Source organism: Durio zibethinus, chromosome 5 (genome assembly GCF_047325235.1).
Source record: "Durio zibethinus cultivar Kanyao isolate XHJ-2024 chromosome 5, ASM4732523v1, whole genome shotgun sequence".
In the NCBI taxonomy this organism is placed as follows: domain Eukaryota; kingdom Viridiplantae; phylum Streptophyta; class Magnoliopsida; order Malvales; family Malvaceae; genus Durio; species Durio zibethinus.
This window is the reverse complement of record NC_143166.1, coordinates 2,697,802-2,712,802: the sequence shown is the minus strand read 5'-3', so window position 1 is coordinate 2,712,802 and position 15,001 is coordinate 2,697,802. Positions and strand designations below refer to the sequence as shown.

Sequence of the window (15,001 nt, the reverse complement as noted above, 5' to 3'; positions counted from 1 at the left end):
TTTACTTTCCTGCAAATGGTATCTATTGAGATAATGCTAGAACAAATTGTGTGAATGACATGAATTTCTATTTTAAGAGGCCACCAGGAGTGCTAATGAATGTTATGCCTTCTCTGGAAAATTTGTCTTTGACATCTGAAATTTTCCAGGAAAACTGTGAATTGAGATTGGAATGTTCTGTTTAAAAATGTTGTATGCTTGTTCCTATAGTTTCCTACTTTCCTTGGTTGGGTAGGTTATATTGGTAAGAAAAACTTTTCAAACCCTGTTGGCAATTGGAGTTAGTGAGAATTTGTGGTTCCAATGGTGTTGGTTGTTGACAACGCTATAATCAAACCATTTGACATTCATAAACAGCAGATTCTTGGTCAACAGGGTGGGATAGAAGAAATTTCATGGTCCACTGTATTTGTTGAAGACAATTTTTGGAAAGGTTTTATAGCAGATTAATGGCCAACTAGTTCCTGTTTTATATCATTTGCAGGTTTGACTAAGCTGGCTGATTTTAACTGAAAATTGAATTACTAAATTTAAAAGGATGGTGGGTCAAACCGGGCAGGGGCATGCCTTTGCAATTTCATAGAGTTGATTTTTCTTTTGGGGACTATTCAACTTTTATGGTCTCATTCTTGCATCTGATTCCTCTTAGAATTCATAGTTTGGTGCATGAAAAGTCAAAAATAGGACAAAAAAAAAAAAAAAACCCACAATGTAGAATGTGGATTAATCTATAGAAATGACTTTGAATTTGGATTTTTATGACCATGGAAAATAGGGCATATTTGCTTGAAAGATATGGATTATGAACTATATTTTATTGTTTTCATCTTTTTATTTTAATTTTTTTCCTCCCTGGGATGCCTAAGAATGAAGTTCCATTTTCCTTTTTTTTTTTTTTTTTCTGGTCTTCAAAGATTTTTGGCCTTTCGAGGGTTAGCACTTCAAGATAAAAGTGTTTGCTGGGCACTTCATTAATTTTGAATTGAATCATTTAAAATTAAATTAAATTATTTTATTTTTAATAATCGAATAAATTTTTTAATTTTTAAAAATTAACTCATTAAAATTAATTTAATCGGTTCGATTAATTTTTTAGTTAATTGAATAATAAAATATTTCAAGTTAAATTATATTTTAAAATTTTAATTTTTTATATTTAAAATAAATTAATAAAATTATTCAACAAAAAATATATAAATACTAAAAGATTAATTAAAACTTTAAATGAAATGAATAATTTTATATACTTTTAATTATATATTTTATTATATTTCATTTAAAATTTTGATTAATTCAATTTTTGATTCGGATTATCTAAAAACTAAATTTTTTTTAAAATTTTTTTTAATAACAAATTTAATTCAATGATTAATTAATTAATAAAATAAAATAAATTTAATCAATTAATTTAATTAAAACTAAATTATGAATATCCTACTTCCGGATATGCTTCAAGTGCTGGCGGTGGCAAAAAAAAAAAAAAAAGCATTATTTACTTTGCTGATTCTGATATCTGAATTGAAATCAACATAAATTTATTTATTCATCAAGAACAATGGTGGTGATAGTGATGGTGATAGACCCCAAAAAGGAAAATTATGTGCTTTCATTTCCAGAAATCGACTGCACTCAAACCCTGGATCTGACACCAATATCAAACACTATTTTCATCACAAATAGACACAAAATGCTCCTGACAAGTTCTCTTAGTCTTAGGTGGCAAAACATCATTATTCTGGAATTTTTCTTCTCTTCAATGACGAATTATTTCCTTCAAAACTTTTTTTCCCCTTTCACCTGTTTGGTTTGAAAGATTATAGTTCATAGCAGACAAACCTGCACCCAAGTTTGTATCAGGCTCAAAAGAATACCGCTGACACACCTACTGAATTGTCAGAACAATGACCAGCATCACCAACCATCAAAGATAGATACCTGAACTGTCAAGATGTGAACTGACTGAACATTCATCTTCCTGTCAATGTTATGCAGAGGAAAACGATGTCAATTTACCTGAACCATCGAAGAAGCTAGGTTATTGATGTCCACTTTCGCTGCTTTGATTATTTCTTTGAATGCTGTTTGTAATCCATCAGTCTTTTATCACAAATGATGTGCCAGCAACAAACTTTCTGAGTCTTTAACAAGTTGAATTGCAGTGATTTTACTTCTGAAATGCTACACCATGGACTTCCTCCATATCTTTCTTCTGCTACAGTTTTCTCTTTTTAAACTGTCCATTTTGCCTTTTTTTTTTTTTAATAATATGAACACATTAAAAAATTACAACTTCATATGAAATCTTTGTTCAGCATTGCAGTTCCCATTTCCTAATTTTTTCTTGCCTAACATCTATATCACTGACCATTCTTATCTTATTTCCACACTGAACAAATTTTCTACAACAGTTCACTAGCATTCTCCCTGTTAGCCTTTATTTTTCCTTAGTATAATATCCATATTACAATTCCATTCGGTTCCCATTAATGTGTATTACTTATTCATCCTTAAATTAGTGTAAAATTAGATATCTTTGAAATATTGTTGCAGCTTAATACGAAATTTAACTCAATTTATTTATGTAATTAGCTTTAAGAGTTAGTATTCAACAAATATCGGGTTCAACCCTAACATAATCTCTTTGTTGACAAATCAATAAAATTTACTCAAATTAGTAAATGTAACAAAAAAATCACAAATTTACTTTTAAGTTGAATTGTAAATAATCCATAAACACTAAAGATATTTCCTCAAAAATCCACAACATTAAGCAGGGCCTTTGTCACGGATTTAAAGAAGAGTCATGAATCTCACATCGATCATAATAGGAGGGTCACTGGGTATAAAAGGGTTCACACCACCTCCGTCTTGTGAGGCGCCTTTTGTAGAACAAAACTGTGAGGTCAGAGGGGCTAGAGCGGATAATAACTCACAAGGGTGTGAACCGTGGCGGTTAGGCTGATTCGAAATGCCGGAATGATAAATGTCCGGGTCTCGGAGTCGCGCGAGTTCAGAGCTTAAGTCTCAACCCGTGACACCTTCACTTGCTAGTTTATGAGAGCTAGATGAGTATAGGGAAATCCATAGTGAAATAAAAATATTTAAGGGCAAATTGGTTATATATAGTAAGAACAGGTTTACAATTATGCTGAGATGTTTGGGTTATAGGAATTAAAGTCATTATGGAGATTGATCTCAAGCTTATACCAAACAAAAAAGGTTAACTATTTATTAACATCTTATGGACATTGGATTATACTTGCATTTTTTAAAAACAAACACTTGTAATTCATACAAAAACTAGAATTAGGTGAAAAATTGATAGTGTTAAAAAAAATCAGAAAATTTTTATTTTGATTTTTTTTTATACAAAATATATTGTAATTTGGGATAAAAAAACAAACTTCATACTTATTAAATGTCACATTTAAAAATAATTATACGAATCATTTGAATTAAATCTTGAATTTTTAAATTAATATTTGATAATGAAACACATTGAGAACAACTTCATTGATATTCTACTGTTTCTTTAAGCCCTAGGAAGAAAAAAAAAAAACCCACGTTTTGTGTTAAATTAACCCACTGACAAATTGCTTATCATAGTGCTAACAGGTCATGATCCCACCTCATATCGTAAATAAACTAGATTATCTTTGATTAGTTGTTTGTAATTCAACCATGGGCCACCCAGATACCAAGTTTATTACGTGCAAACTAAAACCAAGTTTGGCACAATAACTTCAACTGAAAGTTACATTTCCTTTAGAAAATTTTCATTGATAATTGACATTTCATGATGTTTACATACAAAACACGCTACTTTTGTTCAATATATATATATATGAAACAAACTTTGGTTCATAAAGAAAAAACCCTGCCACTATGATCAATAATAATGTCTTTCTTTGACTTTCTACACATAATCCACGAACTCAAAGTATTGCAAACAATGGGGGACATTAGCAATATTATAACTGCACAATGACATGGTTGAATGTAAATGGAACGTTATCTTAACATGTTCACAAGTATTAGGCGTTGGATTCTGCATCATCTTCCATTTCGCGCACAGCTTGAAGGGGACAGCTACCGAACATGAGGCCTCTATCTGATAGATTGTTGAGAGGACCATCTCCGAATAAACATACCTGTGGTTCAATCTGATTCAAGCGCTTCCATTCATCATCCGACAGAGACCAATTAATGATGTCTATATTCTGCTTTATCCTGTCAGGCTTTAGACTGCATGGTAGAACACTGGTTCCTCTTTGTAACCCCCACCGTAGAATTACCTACGAAGTAACAAAGCAGGACAGGAAACAACACTCCAAATTAACCCATAAATTTGAATTCTGCAGTTGCAAGGTATTTGATTAAGTAAACGATGCATTGACTAGCTAAAAACATGCACTATCATACACATGAATCATGATCAGCTCCAAATACATAAAATATCATAGGTCAAGAGGTCCAATCAGAAAAGCATTATTCAGCCCCAGTCATCACATCACGATGTTTAAATAAGACCTTAAGTGACAATCAGTTTCAGATGAGCAGTTCACTTCATATTTTCTATCAAGAAAACAGTTACGAGAGCCACCAAAAGTTATAGATCTCTTTGCATTTGTGAACGTATTTATTAGAGCCTGGTCATGATAATATAAATATACACCCATACAGCATAAGAGTGTTCTTCTCCTTGCATGATTAACTTTAATCAGTCGTAGACTTCAGTTAACGCAACTCAATTTCACCAAATATTTGCAAATCAAGCTCAAGCGGCTTGAGAATAACAAATGACATATGACATATGATAAAGGTGGAAGGAAGGTTATTTACATAACAGATGATGAAGTTTGTCCTCTTTATTGAACTGATGCGGTAGAAGCAGTTATTTATGACATGACAGACAAAATTTTGGGTGGTCTAATAGGTGTTAGTATGTTAAAATGCTATCAATTGGTTGTCCATGTACAACCTCCCATCCATCTCTCTCTTCCCCCAATGAAAGACATTTGAGGCTCATATAGAGTGCAATAGGATTAATCTTCATAAAGAATACAACCACCTTATCTCTAGAATTAAGTTCCTCTAAGACAAAAGGAAATATAGTGAAAATTCACTACATTTGCACCTCTATGTCTTTAGTGGTATTATGTATTGCCTAGAAATAAAGTTTGATCCACAGCTCACTATAGTTCAGAAGTTCAGTAGATGTAAGATTAATATCTAATCTGAGGTTGGCATTCAGCTTATTGGCCTGATTGAAGAGCCATCTATTATCCTGTGAATTAACTCTTCATATGGTGTATGGAGGAAAGGAAAAAGGAAAGTGGAAGTCATGCAAAATGGGGTATATGGGGTTGAAGCAGTTGACAGTATGAAGTTCTCAGGTATAGCTATGGGGGGAAGTTTAAACTGAAAGAGACCTGCCATAATATTAGCACTATTACTAAAAATGCACTTCCTGTCTAGTTATTGAGGTTTTATTCAGGAAGGATATGAAGTTGGGATTAATAACAAAAGATATTGCTTTTCATGGTTACAGGCAGGAATATGGAAGACATGCAAACTCTGCCTCTGAAGCCCGCTCCAAAATTGTTTGCTTTTAGATTTTCAGCTAAACATAGGGTTGTAAAGTGTCAACTAAATGAGCCAAGCCAAGTTGTGTTCAGACTTGACTTGGCTAAAATTTACCAAGTTCCAGCTCAGTACGAGTTCATTTTGAGCTCAAAATTAGCAGTTGGAACTCAGTTTGGAAAAGCTTATCAGGCTCTTGAGGTGAGCTCAAGCTTTAATCCAAGGTTGGTTACTTGGGAAATTATTCATAAAGCCAACTTTTAAGCAGTTGGCCATGCGGACTGATCCAGAGATTCAAAAATTTTAACAGTAAAGCATACAGAGAAGAGTGGGATGGGGAGGCCTTTTATCAGCATCTGTCCCCTCCCTCATACATTGATGCTTGATGTGGAATGCCATCAAAGTTTCTCAAAGCAAATGATACCCATGAGTTTTATTCTTTTTCTACGCTCCTTGCCTAATATTCTTGACTTGTAAATTCATAATTAGTTTGAAAACTATTTTGCAAAATCCAACACATTGAGGCATATAAGTGAACCCAACAAGATCAAAATTTGTTTTCTCCCAAGAGGGTATCAATATTTCAAACTCTTTTCAGTTGTTTGCATCACTTTCCTGATCCTTTCAAAGATTAACCACTTTTGCAACATTAGTTATTGAGAAAATGCATTATCCAAAATCCATTACCATGGCAATATTTTATTATGTGACAACAGTAATAAAGTTGGTGAAAATAGTGTTTAGCTTAGGGAAATAACAAAAAAACCACCAACCAACACCGCTGTTTGTGACCGGCAATAAAGTGATGGATTAGAATAGTGGCGGCTGGCCACCCATACTTTAGTAACTTTGATCAATATTTAGTCATCATTGTCCTTCAAACTTATACAACCTAAAAATTCAGACAAACATAAATAATATACACTGTAGGTGTAAACAAGCTCTTTATCAAGCTTGTTTTTTACCATAAACAAGATGAACTCACCTACTACTCAAACTTTGCTCAATTATGAAAAAATGTTTAAAATTTTTGTTAAAAGTATTCATTTAGTTTAATAAATGACAAACATGAGCTCTTTTACCTGATATTTTTGGAGTTTAAAGTGGTTCAAAGGGTTTTTTATGAGTCCTAATCCTTTTTTTTTCTCTTTTTTATTCCCTAAGTTCCCATTTCACTGAAACCAAGTATCAGTAGTGTTGATTTTTATATGGATGAGATGAGGTCAACATATCATCGACGTATTTGAAATCATTATTAACCTACTTGACATCAGAAGAAACATAGAAGGAGAATGCTAGTATAATACATAGTCAGTAAAAATAGACATGATATTGTTATAAAAGGAAATACCTGCTCCGGTGTTTTTTTGTGCCTATCTGCTATCTTTCCAACAACTGACAATTTCAGCATTGGTCCATGCACTGATCTAGACCTCCTAAATGAAATGCGAGGAGTTCCAGGTTCATCTTCCCCACCTGATCCACTATCAGACACTCCAGGACTTGAAGTAGGTACTCCCAAAGGAGTGTGAGCAGAGACATGGATACCTTTCAATTGGCAGAACTTCACCAGTTCATCTTGCCTCCAAAAAGGATGCAGCTCCACCTATTACAAAAGAAATTTAATTTTACACCTTGTTGATGAAAAGTCTATTTCTGGAAAGGATTACAAGACAAAGGGATAAACAATATTTAGGTGCATAAGACTTGAGCATAATTTCCAACACTCTATTTCAATAACAGCAGAACACTTGCAAGAACGAAAATTTGCGAAGAAGATATACAGTCATGGAAAAGATAAAACCACTAAAAACAGGAAAAGCATAATATAAAACCACATGTAGAAAAGAACTGATAAAAGACAGAAATGATGTTTATCTGATGCAATACACCCATTTCTTCTTCACAAGTTAATTAAAAGGAAAAATGGATTGAGTCATTGAAAAATTTTATTCTGGCCAAACTTCAAGGCAGACAATTCTGGAAGCCATTTTTGCATTTCTTTTAATGGTCCATCAGTCCGATGTCTGTGGTATGGTGCCAATAGACTTAGGAGCTATTAACATAGTTAATCAAATGAACCATAATTTTTGGTTCACTGAGCAAAAATATAGTTGGAAAAAAAGATTCATGTTAAGGCATGCCATACACGCAAATAATTCAGTACTTTAAATGGAAGGTAACATGTTTAGCAAAGATAAACTCTTTCCATAAGGTGCTGTGTACGAAAGACAAAGTTCCAACTTCCGAGTAAAATGCATGTCTCAAGGTACAAGAAAGGGGATAAACAAAATGATGTGCTTTCATATATTGTAAATCATCCATGCAGGACATAAACTGTCAGGTTGCTCCTACTTTTCATTTTTCAGTAACTGTGATTATCAATCAAAATTCCAAACCACAGCCAACCAACTACAACATAAACAAATATTCTCGTGCATCAACCAGTAAAGTTTGCCTCAAGTTTTGCACACCCATGTTCAAACATTGCACATAGTAATTTTCTTTTATTATTATATCATCCCAAGTTACTGGAGCTCTGACTCTGAGCTCCTACTTGGGTAAATGGATTTTGATCAAGAAAAGAACAGATTCAGAATCCATCTCTAGTTAAATAAATATACAGGGTGCATGTAATCATATAAAAGTCCATTAGACTGTAATATTGAATCATAATCAAAAGGGAGAAATTTGTCACTGGCTCTCCAACTAGTTATGACTTCACTTCACCATAAAGTTCTCAATAAATCAATGCAAAGGAAAATTCTTTTATGCAAGAATCATTGAAATTAGAATAAATTTAAATTTAAAGTTAAAAAGTGAAATATCTATCAAACCTGATTAACTGCAGGTACGATTTTTGCAAATTTAAGCAGTTCTTTGATTTGATGAACACTGAAATTGCTGACACCAATAGCTCTAACCAAACCCAATTCGACTAGGGATTCCATCGCCTTCCATACCTTCTTCAGCCGATTCAAAAACTGCCTATGCTTACTCCCAGACATTAAAGGAGGATCAGTTGCATCTCCAAAACCTGAGCTCTCAGGCCAATGCATCAAATAAAGATCCAAGTAGGAGACTCCAAGATTTTTAAGAGACACCCTAACATAGTTGTCAATCTTATTCAATGAATTCATGGTACAATAAAGCTTAGAGGTCAAGAAAACATCTTCTCTTTTCAAAGAACCTTTGAAGGCTTCAGCCAATGCTTCCCCAACTTCAATCTCATTGCCATAAAGATGTGCACAATCTATATGGCGGTAACCAACCGACAATGCTGTTTTCACAGCATCAACACAGAGGTCTCCTCCACTCTGCCATGTTCCAAGCCCAATGGCAGGAATTTTAGCTCCAGTATTCAACACAAAGAAATTCCCTGTAGTACCAACTTTCCCTTTCATTTTTCCTTGATCTTCTTGACCCACCAACCACGAATACCAAAGGGGAAAGATTTCAACTCAAAACTTCCAACAATTTTAACTATATTCACTTGTTTTTGGTATTTGAATTATAAAACTCCAGTGAATAGAGAGTAAAATCCCAAATTCTCAGGATTGCAGTAAGATATGTAAATTAAACCAAAAACCCACTAATGAAATCTCAAGAACAAGACAATCCAAATCAGCAAAAAATGAAACAGATTCAGCACAAAGACCAAGAGAGCATTCTTTATCCAAAAAACCAAAACTTTACCTCAAAAAAAAAAAAAAACCCACTTCTGTTTTATCCATTGATCATTCATCAAAAAGACCACTGAACCGAAACCAATCTATAAAACAAAAGCAAACGAATAAACAAACCTTAAAAATTCAGAACACAACCACCAAAAATCAAGGACTTGATTTTTCCTCTCTGTATGCAAAAAATAAATATATTATTACAGCTAAACTTCAAAAGAGAGGGTCATGGTCAATAATGGCAACACAAAAACTCCACCAAGAGACAAAACAGAACTCTTACCTGTAGCCTTGAGCACATGTGTACATATATATATATATATATATACAGTCTGAAATTATCAATAAAACAAAAGACAAAAGGTCAAATATATCGATAGTTATGTTGGAAATTTTGAACAGTATTGCGTATGTTTATGGAATATAAGGAAAAAAAAAAGAAAAAATGGGAAAATAAAGGTTATGTACTTAATTGAAACAAAGGCGTTGTCTGAAAAACCTACACGCCACCTACCAAGTAACTAACTCATAGCTACATTCATTGGACGCAGCCCTTTTCTTGTCATTGAAATCTATTCTTTTAAAAGATATTTTGGGTTTTGTTTACCAAAGTACAGTTTGATACAAATCAAACGGTAACCAGCATTGCCGGTGTCAGACTTTCTTTTATTTTTTTTGTTATTTATATAAAAATTTTAAATATGATAATTTGTGTATTTTTTATATAAAATATTAAAATTTATAATATAAAAATATAAAATATAAAATTTAATTTTATTAAATTTATACATAATAATTATTATAATTTTAAATTTTAAATTTTAAATTTTATTTTTATTTTTTATATCATATTCATATCATATCATTATATCATATTTTAAATTATTAAATATATAAAAATAGTTGTTATTTACAAACACCCAGATTCTTTTGATATTAGAAGAAGGAAGTTTCGAAGTTGATCCAACGTTTTGAATTAAAAAAAATGTATTACGTATTTAGAATTATTATTCAATTGAATGCTTTAATGTAAAAATTTAAATTATTTTATATACAAATTGAGACGAAAATACATACAATTGCACTGGATAATTTCATCGAATTTTGTCAATGACACAAATTTTATCATTCAATCGAATGCTTGAATATAAAGACTTAAATTTTTTTTTTTATGGATTGAGAGGAAAATAATACATAGATAACTTCATCAAACTTTGTCAATAATACAAATGTTTCCCTTTGGTCTTAAATATTCATATTAATTAGGGTAAAAAATTAAGAGTAACGATGATTTTGATTGAATTTAATTTTTTAAATAATATATAAAATTATAAATTTTTAAAATTTAATTCGATTTCGAATAAAATTTTTATATAATTCGATTTGATTCGAATTGAATTTTATTAATTTTATTAGATTTATTAATTTTTTAAATTATTTTAATATAATTTTTAATAAATTTTGATATAAAATAGTTATTTTATTTTATATAAATTTTAAAAAAATATAAAAATATATAATTTGATTCGATTTATTTTTTTATTTTTTAATTCAATTTAAATTTAATATATAAATTTAATGTTCAAATTTAATTTAAATCAAATAAAAAAATTGATCTAAACTAAATCAAATATTATAAATTTGAATTAATTTTTAATTTTTTATCTCTATAAAAAATTATTGTTTATGAAAATTTTCTCTAAAACAAATTTTTTTATGACGAAACTAGTTAAATAATAATAGCTTTATTTGACAAATTGAATAGTCGTTGGGTCTTTTTCAAGTTTATAATAAAAAAATGTATATATAGTACATATAAAACAATAAAAATTTAAGGTAATATTGAACAATCAGGACTTTTGAACGTTTCTATTCCAATCAAGTGTTTGCTAGGGTTGCCAATTGGAACTGTCGTGGTCACTTGCGCATATTTGTCAAGGATGACCCAAAATAAGATCAAAAGTAGTGATTGAATTATTATTACATGTGGACCAAAATATAAAGACAATTATAACACATAAATTATTTCAATTAAATTTTCTATAATAAAAAGACATCATCGGTTATTGTCTTAATTACATTTGCAGTAGGAAGGCCAAATTTTCTTACTTGTACAACTTGTTAGTTTTATTTTACTAAGGTTTGGTTAGGTATAATTTTTATCAAAGTAAGAATGTAGTAATAGATAAAGTAGTGAATTTAAACATACCGATCATTTTAATATAAAATAAATCGTAATTTGAAAATAAAAAATAATTATTTGTGTTAAAATTTAAAAATTATTGTATGAATAAATTAAATTAAATTTTTAATTTTTAATTTTTAATTTCAAGATAAAGATCAAAATTTCCTTAGGAAGAGCTTAAACCTTTATTAGATCCAATCATGCCCTTACTCATGGGTCTTCAAACTTTCATCATATAATAAGTACCGGAAAAGAATTGTTGAAAACTACTTCAGAACCAGTGAATTTGCAATTATATATATATATATATATATATAATTAATCCTAATTAAGGGTTTTGGAATGCGAATTTTTACCTTCTTGATTAGGGATAAATGGTATGGCTTGACTTTCTCAAGATGTATGTGGACTTTGCTTTTGCTGTAAAGGTCATATTTGCTGCAAATCTAACAAAAGAGGAAAGCAGTGTTTAGATACAAATGATCTTCCCTTTTACAGAGAATTAACTGAATATGTTCAGCCATTTGAGATTCTCAATATCATCTTCATTCATTCAAGTTCTTACATGCATCAGCCTGATTTAAAGCTGCAAGTTGAATTGTTTCCAAAAAGATGGTATTTCAAAGTTGTTAAAATGATGAAATTTTAGCTGATAACACTCGGACAAATTGAATCATTAGGTTTTTATACTTACCATAGGAGGAGTGATGTCTTATGATGAATGGTGCAGATGAAGGAAGAGTGCTCTTGTTCTCGTTACCAACCTGATATATCCAATATAGAATAACAAAGTTTAATTCTTGTCATTGAAACATGGAATGTAAAAGCATAAACAATCAAATTAAAACACAAAAATGCATATAAAAGGAGAAAAAAATGGAAAATGGACTTGGAAGTTTACCAACTACATGTAGTCATCATGCCCCCATGACATCAAGACATTGTCTAGTCCACAACCTTCTGCAAATCCCATGCTTAGTGTTATAAGCAGGATTTTGGTAGTCTGGATTTTCCTGGAAATACTGTAGGAATATGCCCAAGAAAGGTTAGAGACTAGCAACATGGGAATCAGAAATTTAAGCTTCTGAAATGAGTAATAAAGTAGAACAATATGGTGATAATGAGTGTGAATAAAGTTTCAAGAATATATACTGAGTAACGACTGACAATGTGGTGAAGGTTGATACATCAAAGGCACACCAAACAGGAAATGTGTCACCTGGTATGACAGCAATCACCGTTAACTGCCTAATTGCTGCAATAATGGAATATCTGTTTGATGGTATAGTTTAAACAGCAAGACAAGAGAAAGACCAAAGAAGCAGGGGGCACTCATCCACGTCAACCCATTGAGGAAGCTCAACCAAAAGCAGGATGAAAAAGAACTTTTCCAAGATCTGCAACACAGTGTTAAATCCTTAGTTGCATTGAAAAGTGCATGGAGTTCAGTCAGTCAGTCAGTCAGGTGATGTTAGTGGTGTGACAGGAATATATATATATATATATATATAAGTATATATATATGTATGTATGTATGTATGTATGTATGTATGTATATACCATGGATGAGGGCAGTCTAGTGAAGCCACTCCTCATGTGGATGGTCTTTTCTAATAGCATCGGCAGTTTGCAGCAAGTGCTCAATTTGAGGTTCATCTCAGTCAGGATCACTCTCATCAACAAACTCATTAAGAAGTTCACAGCATTCCCATATGCTCGTTTCCACCCTTTTCAGTTTTCCATGTTCCTCTCTCATCCTCCTCACCTGCTCATTTATAAATAGTATTATAACTTTTAAGAATCATTTCCCTTATTCATTTTTTTTGGTTAAGGAAATGAAACAGACATGCCAATATCACTTACAAATTCAACAGTCTGATGATGTGATTTGTTCTGTAGAATTCCTCAGCACCCTTTTGCCTTTCACTTTCAACATGGCAATCTCTGTTTTGCATTTACACAAACAGATGTGCTCTGAGCATCAGATTGTTAAAATTTTGGGCCTCTTTTCAGGCCTTTCTCACTAAATCAATAAGCAATCAAACCCATACTATTTTTGGCTTTGGGCATTGACTATGGCTTGGGTCTTTGAAGTTGGAATAAATTTGGCTAGAGTAAAATTCAAACTAAAAAACAAAAAATATTGTAAATGCCCTCCTTTTCATACAAATCCCAAGTTGATAGCTTACTCAGGTTTCATTTAGATGCAAGATTCAACCATAAAAAGATAGAATCCCTTTCACTACGCATTCAAATAAAACATTAATATTTTAGTCAATGGAAGCAAAACGTGTTAATCAAAGGTATTATAAATAAAATTTGTATCCAAAAACGTAACGTCATCGATACAACGGATGACTTTATCAATTGAACTAAACCAAACCTGTGATTGGTAAATGGTAATGCCATTTTTGGCATTTAAAATTTTTTTTTCAACAGCAAACAGCCTTGTAAAACAGAAATTTTATAGTATGAATTTAATAGGAAATGAAAAGAGAGTGTGGCCAAGAGTTGGTATGAGTGGCCACAAATCCTCCATCCAACACCATTTCGTTCTCATCAACAGGAACCTTATAAATCCGCTTCTCGTTCCCAACTTCTACGACAAAAAAGCAATAATAAAAACAACAAAATTTTGTCAACAAAAAAAGAACAGACCAAAGACGAGATTCATCAAGGAAATTAACAATGAAAGGGAAAGAAACTCACCAAACTCAGGCTGCTCAATGGGGGTAATCATCCTGAATCAAAACTTAAGTAGCAATGATTGCATTTTGATGGGGACTATTTAAAACAGCCCGAAAGTCCTTCCCTGAGAACTCTGAGTACCCAAGTCCTTCCCATATTTGCATGACAAGGACTCCCCACAAGTCCTTGCATGGAAAAAAAAAAAAGAATAACTTTTAAAACTATAGGAAAACAGCAGAGCCATGCAACTTGGGAGGCTGCGAGGAGATTGTACTGAAGTCTAGGACTCCAATTTAATAATAACATGTTTTCATTGCTTCACCTATTGGAGTTTCGGATCAGGCACTTTATGTTCATGCAGTTTAGATCACTTCAGTTTCGGGTGGTTTCTCTTTTTATAGGTTTTTATTTTTCTTTTCTTTTTTTTTTATTGAAACAATTTAAATTCAATTTTTTTGAATTTAAATTGAATTAAAAAAAGTTTTTTTATCATCAAAAATTTATTTTTATGCAAATCCGTTTGGTTTTTAAATTCTATAAATAGAATTAATATACTAAAAAATATATTTATTTTATTATATTAACATTTTAATGTATTTAAAATATATGTGTCATTTTTTAATCCCATTAATGAATTAATTTTCATAATTATAAAAAAGAACCTCCCTAAAATTTGGCTAATAAGATTGCGGCTTTTAGAATATTTAAATAAACAATTTCTTGTTTCTCGTAATGCAAAACATGACTTGTAATCTTCTCCCAAAAGAAAAAAAAGAAAACTACCATTCAAAATGAGCAGTGGCTGGGTCACAGAATGGTAGGTTTTTCTTCTATCAAATAGTCAACCTTCTGAAACTGGCTTTTA

General features: G+C 31.4%; 1 protein-coding gene and 1 pseudogene across 2 annotated transcripts; both read right to left on the bottom strand.

The window, feature by feature from the left end:
- Positions 1–3,742: 3,742 nt before the first annotated feature.
- LOC111281762 (aldo-keto reductase family 4 member C10-like) lies at positions 3,743–9,812 on the bottom strand. 2 transcript variants are annotated; one of them, XM_089760575.1, is made up of 3 exons: positions 8,421–9,812; positions 6,935–7,189; positions 3,743–4,295 (listed from the first exon to the last, which is right to left on the bottom strand). In XM_089760575.1, exons 1-3 carry the CDS (start codon positions 8,985–8,987, stop codon positions 4,035–4,037), a joined length of 1,083 nt encoding a protein of 360 aa, XP_089616701.1. In that variant the 5' UTR covers positions 8,988–9,812; the 3' UTR covers positions 3,743–4,034. The 2 variants fall into 2 exon arrangements, with proteins under 2 accessions (XP_089616701.1, XP_089616702.1); XM_089760576.1 differs by having other exon boundaries at positions 3,743–4,355; positions 8,421–9,551.
- On the bottom strand, positions 9,095–14,188 carry LOC111281763 (inositol oxygenase 1-like; annotated as a pseudogene).
- Between the last annotated feature and the right edge of the window lie 813 nt (positions 14,189–15,001).

Coding starts and splice junctions, on each gene's coding strand:
- LOC111281762 (XM_089760575.1), bottom strand. CDS start 8,987: ATGAAAGGGAAAGTTGGTACTACAGGGAATTTCTTTGTGTTGAATACT. Junction 7,190..8,420: donor TCGTACCTGCAGTTAATCAG/GTTTGATAGATA, acceptor CTTTTGTAATAG/GTGGAGCTGCATCCTTTTTG. Junction 4,296..6,934: donor ACAAAAAAACACCGGAGCAG/GTATTTCCTTTT, acceptor GTTACTTCGTAG/GTAATTCTACGGTGGGGGTT.